Genomic DNA, 8,062 nt, shown 5'->3' with positions numbered 1-8,062 from the left:
ATTTGATTTAGCTAAACGTTTTACGCCGGATGCCCTTCCTGACGCAACCCTCACCATTTATCCGGGCTTGGGACCGGCACTATAAAACACGGCTTCGTGTACCCTAGTGGCTGGCTTTACCCTAGTGGCTGGATTTACCCTAGTGGCTGGCTTGTCTTATAAAACAGTCAGAATGATATTTTATGATATGGTTGAACTGAGCAGACTATATCAATTCAGCTGTTAAACTCCATCCATCCATCATCGTCCACTTATCCTGGGCCGGGTTGCGGGGGCAACAGTCTGAGCAGGGACACCCAGACTTCCCTCTCCCCAGACACTTCCTCCAGCTCTTCTGGGGGACCTCAAGGCGCTCCCAGGCCAGCCGAGCGATGTAGTCGCCTCGATGCTGATTCTCATCCCAGCAGCTTCACACTCAGCTGCGAACCGCCCCAGTGCATGCTGCAGGTCCTGGCTCGAAGAAGCCAACAAAACATCATCTGCAAAAAGCAGAGATTCTATCAATTCTGTCCATAAAGATAATGAACAAAACCAGTAACAAAGGGCAGCCCTGCCATAGTCCAACATGCACTGGGAACAGGTCCGACTTACTGCCGGCAATGCAAACCAAGCTCCTGCTCCGGTCGTACAGGGACCGGACAGCCCTTAGAAGAGGGCCCCCGACCCTATACTCTCAGGGCACCCCCCACAGAATACCACGAGGGACACGGTCGAAAGCCTTTTCACACATGTGGACCGGTTGGGCAAACTCCCATGAACCCTCAAGCACCCTGTGGAGGGTATAGAGCTGGTCCAGCGTTCCATGACCAGGATGAAAATCGCATTGTTCCTCTTGGGTGTTGAGGTTGAGCTATCGGCTGGATTCTTCTCTTCAGTACACTGGAATAGACTTTTTCCGGGAGGCTGAGTAGTGTGAGCCTCCGATAGTTGGAACACCCCTTTTTGAAAAGTGGGACCACCACCCAGCTCTGCCACGCGATGCTGCAGAGACCTGTCAACCAAGACAGCCCCACAACATCCAGCGACTTGAGATACACAGGGCGGATCTCATCCACCCACGGCGCCTTGCCACCAAGCAGCTTCTTGACTACCTTGGTGACCTCAGCGCAGGAGATGGGAGGATCAGCCGCTGAGTCCTCAGCCTCAGCTTCCCCACGGAAGGCGTGTCAGTAAGATTGAGGAGATCCTCGAAGTATTCCTTCCTCCTCCTGACGGCATCCCCAGTCGAGGTCAACAGCTCCCCCTCTCGCTCAGTGGGGACAACTCCAACACACGACTGGCGAGCTGGGGAGCTATAAACAAGCCTACACCAGCACGCCACCTCTCGCCGCGAGCAACTCCAGAATAGAAGAGAGTCCAGCCTCTCTCAAGGAGTCGGGTCCCAGAGCCCAGGCTGTGCGTGGAGGTGAGCCCGACTATATCTAGTCGGTATCGCTCAACCTCCCACACAAGCTCAGGCTCTTTTTCCCCCAGCTAGGTGACATTCCATGTCCCCATAGCCAGTAGTTGTCCAAGGATTGGGCCACCAGGGTCCTCGCCCACGACCGCCACCCAAATCGCATGGCACCGTCCTCTTGTGGACCTTCCTGCAAGTGGTGGGCCTACTGGAAAGTGGGCCCACGTCGCTTTTTCGGGCTGGACATGGCCGAGTCCCATGGGCAGAGATCCGGCCACCAGGTGCTCGCCTGCGAGCCCCAACCCTGGGCCTGGCTCCAGGGTGGGGCCCCGGTAACACCAATCCGAGCGACGTGAGCTTCTTAGTGATTATTGTTACCATCATCAAGGGGAGTTAAACTCATATCTCACTATTATCAGCTTCAGTCAAGGTGTTTTACATAAGAATGAATAAAAAAAAATACAGATATACAGTATGGTAGGTGGTCATTTGCGAGTCAGGACACAAACAGATACAACAGCAAATTGGATTACAAAAGAACATGCGTGTCGCTTGTTGTGTCCAGACGCTAATTATTGTCACACCTTTTGCTCTGTGTGATCTTAGAGTCAAATATCACAGTGGATACAAAACAGGATTTTTATTTTAACACCAAATAAAATGATTCATGTCATGATTGGATTTAATATTTTACCATGAGTAATTGTTTTGTTTTTTGGGAATCAAAAATATCTGTACTATATTACTATGCTATATAATGATTGAAAATACTGTATACTGTATTTTCTTATATAATGAATACCCCATTTCATCCAGAAAACATAGAGTACTCTTAACATAACAAAAGCAAAATAGTTTCTTCTGTGTCACGTTTTGGACTTTTTTGAACATATGGCTTATAGAACTAACTATGCAATTTCACGTTTAACATAAAATAGGAAAAAATGTGATGAGATATGTAATTCAACCGTGCATCATTTTGGCATTTCACCTGCTGACAGCCTCTCATTTGACACTCCTGGAAATTTGGTTATTTATTCTCTGTTATACTCTGTATAGCAACACAATTCACCAAATGACAACCACACTGTTGAGAAAGCCCTGAAACAAAAGTTGAGACTGAAAAATAGCCACTGACAATATAAAATAAAAAATAGCTTCTTCCATTTTCAACAAACTTGGAAACTAAATTATTTGACCTCTATGGATTAAATTTTACTTCCTGGACTTTACTGGACTTGGACTGTATGGCTTGTCTCGTACATCTGTGTTTCGCTATGACAGAATGGTCTATTCCATTCAATTTCAGAAAGCAGTCATTGTTTCTGAATAACTTAGTTAGTTAGTTTAACCTTGAGAAGCAACATGAATGTCACCAAAGTAAAAAAATTTTGATTAAAAAATGGAACACTGGTCTGATGACTCATTCTTGACACCTGTCTCCCTTCAGGTCTCTACAGGACTTGTCCCGACAGACAGAGTTGCCTTATGGTACAGTGTACGACTCTGCGGTTTATAATCAAGTCCGTGCCAAGGCTCTGAACCCCTTTGAGAGAGACCCGATGTACGCCCAGATGTGGCGAATGATTAACCACACTGGAGGAGTGGACAATAATGTTGAGGAGTCCAAAGAAGGCATTCTGAAGGTAGGTCTAGGCTTTCTGATTAAGGGGAAGGTAATTCTTAACACATTTACCGTAGGTCATAACTGGACAGCATTTACCTTGACATTTTCAATATTCAAAATCAATATTTCTGTATATGAGAAAAACATCTGTATGTTACTGAAACAGAAAGAAAAATAACAGCAGTTTGATGTGTTTTCTGGCTGGTCGACTCTTGCCTGTTTAACAAGCACCAAAATGCCTTCCTCCCCAGGCACCTCTGAAAGCACTTACTGGTCCCTGGGGATGGGTTATATGCAGAGAAAAAAAATGTTTATTTATTTCCATAATTCCATTCAAAAAATTTAACTTTCATAGATAATAGATTCAGGGCCCACAGTTTAAACAATTTCAAGTATTTAGTTGTTTATTTTTACATAATTTGGGCTTCCAGCTCATGAAACCCACGAAAACAGGAATTCAAAAAATTAGAATACTGTGGAGAAATCACAATTTACTTCTCAGTTTTTGCAGAAAAAAAAGAAATTAGGATCATATCAGATCATTCAAAATATGGTATTTTCAAAACGATATGTCAATCTTCAGTACTTGGTTGGGAATCTGTCAGGTTTATTCTAACATATATGACGACAAAGTAACAACACAAAAGACGTCTTGATTTTTTACTTGCAAGGGGAGAGTGCAGTTTCCTCATCAACTCCGAGTAGCCACACCCTTCCTCTGCATTTTTATTGAGTTTATAAAAGTATCAGATTACATATCATGTGATCGTGTGTGAGTATATGAATGGGTATGGAGTAAGAAGGCGGGTGTGAATGGGGATGTGGCTGTGTCTGGTAATTTCTCCATCAGTCTTGAGTACACTAGATTATAATATGAGACGACAGTACAGCATGAAGCAATGATAATAAATTAAATTCTTCCAACAGAATCCCTTTGCCATAATCGCTGCCTCGATGGGCTGTGGAATTGATGCAATCAGCCTGTGGCATTGCCTGGGAGTTATGAAAGCCCAGATTTCCCTTCTTTGTTTTTGGGTGTGGTGCCCCTCATTTTCCTCTTGATAATACCCCATAGATTATCAATGGGGTTTTGGTCCGGCTAATTGGCTGGCCAGTCAAGCTCTGTGATGGCATGGGCATCAAACCAGGTTTTGGTGCTTCTAGCGGTATGTGCAGGTGCCAGGTCCTGGATACAAATACTAGTACAAAATGATCAGTTTAGAACCTAGCAAATACAATATTAAAATAGCTGGCGCAGGTACAAATGTTCCAGAATTATCCCTAAAGTCCTTTTAAAAAACAATAATATATCAATCAATATTTAAATAATTAAATTATAATATTTAAATTTAAAAAATAATCAGTAACAACGCCATAAAGGAAAGTATAATAGGAAGTATGATAGGTTTAAATACGTTAAAACTCTCTATATCAAAGGCAGTGAGGGTGAAAAATAGGGCAAATAGTAGAAGTTTACAACAACAAATCAAACTGATAAAATGAAATTTAAAAACATAGTACCTAAATATACATAAAATCCTGTCATGGTCACGGTTTGTCCATAACAAACACCACGTTCAAGCATAAGGGTGTCCATCAGTGCACTTGGCACCAGGACACCCTAGGCCAGAGATCAATGATCGACTTTGTAGTTGTGTCATCTGACATCCGGCCATATGTATTGAACACTAGGGTGAAGAGAGGGGCTGAGCTGTCAACTGATCACCACCTGGTGGTGAGTTGGCTCCACTTACAGGGGGTGAAGCTGGACAGACCTGGCAGACCCAAGCGCATTGTAAGGGTCTGTTGGGAACGTCTGGCGGAATCCCCGGTAAGGATGGCCTTCAACTCCCACCATCGGGAGAGCTTTGACCAGGTCTCGAGGGAGGCTGGAGACATTGAGTCTGAGTGGACTATGTTCTCCACTTCCGTTGTTGACGCGGCTGTCTGTAGCTGCAGCCGTAAGGTCTCCGAACCCGGTGGTGGACACCAGAGGTAAGGGATGCCGCCAAGCTGAAGAAGGAGTCCTACGGACAGTCTTTATGGACAGATTTTCTAGGCGCAGCCAGGTGTCGGGTGGGAGCCAACGGATTTCATCTCTGCTTTTTGCAGATGATGTTGTCTTATTGGCTTCTTCGAGCCAGGACCTGCAGCATGCACTGGGGTGGTTCGCAGCCGAGTGTGAAGCTGCTGAGATGAGAATCAGCACCGAGGCCATGGTTCTCGACCAGAAAAAGGTGGTTTGCACCCTCCAGGTTGGGGAGGAGATCCTGCCTCAGGTGGAGGAGTTTAAGTATCTTGGGGTCTTGTTCACGAGTGATGGAAGGTTGGAACGAGAGATTGACAGGCAGTGGGTAAAAATGACCAAATGAGGGACAGTGAGCGAAACAGCACGACAGTGAGCGAGTGTCGAGGACAGTGTAGAAGAAGGATGATATATATATATATATATACAGTATATATATTTATTTTTATTTTATTAAACACTAAAAGTTTTTCAGATCAATGACACAAATCAGTCTCATTAAAAATTATCTTTAATTGTTATGTTATGCTAATATTATAGTATAATGTATTACAAATATACTACAATCAATAGCATTCACAAACAATTAGGATATCTTAAGGTTTTTGGAGTTCTTGGAAAATTGGGTGGCTTCAATGCATAAAGTAACAACACAGACAAACAGTTTATAAAAATAATCAAACACAACCCTATCACGTTAATGATAGTAGTTGATACATAAACTAAACAAGGCACAACAGTGTGTGTGTGTGTTTGTGTGAGTGTGTACACGAGTGGTTGTATAAGAGAGAGAAAGAGAGAGATGTTGCCTCTTAGCTACCAAGCTAGCGACTGAGCCCTTGAGGCGTGTTCATGTACACGACTGCACAGTGGAAGAAGAACTGCGAGGTAGAAAGGACGGCAATAGGAAACACGTGAGGCATGTATGCGCTCATGGAGGTGTGAAAGGGGTTGTGTACGCACACTACGTTGCGCTCAGGTACAATAAAATAGTGCTTGTGATGTTATCAAAGTATATGGGGGAAGGGAGGCGTACCGCGTGATCTACTCAAGACAAAGGACTTTGTCGGAGTTTTCCTGATCCCAGTACTTATAACGTTACAAGTTAACACTGAAATACTGACGGCATACGAGAGTATGACACTATGTAAGGAGGTTAGAAGAGAGGAGATAGCGCATGCAGTAGCCTATCTACAGAAGAAGCAAAGGTTATTAGAACTAACACGATTCAATGACACTCAGTGTTCTCAATGTGCACCATTAAACTATCCTTAAGTTTAAATATCCTTAACAATACTAAAATAAAACTAACGTGCCCAAATGCCAGCCTTAGTTTAGTGAACGTCTGTTCGTATTTAAAGGTAGTGGAAAGTCCGCACTTCTTGGGTCCTCGCCAGAGTTGGAGACGTCAGTCAGGTTTCACTGTGTGCAGAGGGTCCTTTTGGTCCAAAAGTCCGCTTCGGGAGGAAAAGTCTCTGATTGTCGATGTGCCGGTTCACAATTAGTGTTGGAAGGAATCTTGTCGCTTCTAAACTTCCATTAGCTGCTTTGGCCGCAGTCGTAACGTCACTTAATTACCGGTTTTACTCAGTTAAGAAAAAAGCAGTGGAATTATGGGAGTCCTCAACGGGACTGTGGTTGTACCTACACCTATATTTCGGGAAGCTCATATCTAGGGGTTCCACTGTATGTGTAAACAGGTGCTTTAATATCGAATATTATCTGTAATTTTAGTTTTTTTTTGTAAAAGTAATGCAGCTTGCTATTTGATAAAGTTCAGATGATAAAAAACTTGTCAACGCTGGTAAAGATGCCTCATGCATTAACGAGGGCTGTTAATTGATTAATCATGATTAGTCACAGCCATGACCAACAAATTATCAGAATAATCTTCACAAATTAGCACGATTAATGCATGGATTCTGTCAGCTCTAGTTTTAATATAGGCTATTTTAGTTTTGAAAACCAGACACATTTTTAAAATTTGAACATCGGTCTAAGAACATTTTTACTTACATTTGTTGTGCTGAAATTAAAAAACATTAACATGTTCTAACTCACTGACCTCATTGTCAGTCGCTGACATATCTACATTTAATGAAGGAAACAGGCTGCTGTCGATTGTGTCTCAACACAACTGCCTTGACATCTGGCAAGATGTCCTTCTGGTGCAAGAATGAAACTTAAAACAGTCCATCCATCCATCCATTCATTCATCCATTTTCATCCGCTTATCCGTTACCGGGTCAGCAGTCACCACCCAAATCACATTGTACCGTACCAACCCCCCTAAACCTTCCTGCGGGTGGTGAGTCCACTGGAAGGTTCCAACCGCCCTAACCGGGATTCAAACTTGCCCAGGAGGTGAACCCTAGGGTTCAACACCAATGACAGAGACATTGCCTCTGGGCCAAAGCGCCACACTTAAAACAGTATTGTTGTCAAAGTAACTTGGAAATAACTTAATTGTAACCATAGTATTTTTAAACTTGAATTTGTCTTTTTTCACACACCTGAGATAAATGTTGATATTTTGAACAGATTATTATCCTCTAACTATATATACTATATAAACCATAAACAAGACAATTATTAAAATGTATATAAAAATACAATAATATTATTATATTATATTAAAGGAGATACAGTGGCTTGCAAAAGTATTCATACCCCTTGAACTTTTCCACATTTTGTCACGTTACGACCACAAACGTAAAAATATTTTATTGGAATTTTATGTGAAAGACCAACACAAAGTGGCATACAATTGTGGAGAAAGAAAATTATACATGATTTTAATTTTTTTTACAGATAAAAACTGAAAAGTGTGGTGTGCAAAAGTATTCAGCATCTTTTTCTCTGAGTGCATACAATTGCCTTCAGAAGTTGCCTGATGATTGCTGAATAATCGAATGTTGACCTAATGACTAAATAGAGTCCAGCAATGTGTATTTTAATCTCAGTACAAATACAGCTGTTCTGTGACGGCCTCAGTGGTTTGTTAAGAGAATAT

The 8,062-nt window shown here is 42.5% G+C and overlaps 1 protein-coding gene across 1 annotated transcript in view; it reads left to right on the top strand.

Annotated features, from left to right (window-relative positions):
* LOC103397228 (glutamate receptor ionotropic, delta-2-like) overlaps positions 1-8,062 on the top strand; it is a 248,451-nt gene that overhangs the window by 239,189 nt on the left and 1,200 nt on the right. The window contains exons 13-15 of the mRNA XM_008335445.3: positions 2,847-3,042; positions 4,780-4,899; positions 5,168-5,302. Coding sequence (XP_008333667.1) covers positions 2,847-3,042; positions 4,780-4,899; positions 5,168-5,302 — 451 coding nt within the window. The remainder of the gene's footprint in view (positions 1-2,846; positions 3,043-4,779; positions 4,900-5,167; positions 5,303-8,062) is intronic.

This window comes from Cynoglossus semilaevis, chromosome W (assembly GCF_000523025.1).
Source record: "Cynoglossus semilaevis isolate Cse_v1.0 chromosome W, Cse_v1.0, whole genome shotgun sequence".
Lineage (NCBI taxonomy): Eukaryota > Metazoa > Chordata > Actinopteri > Pleuronectiformes > Cynoglossidae > Cynoglossus > Cynoglossus semilaevis.
This window is presented reverse-complemented; position numbering and strand designations above follow the sequence as displayed.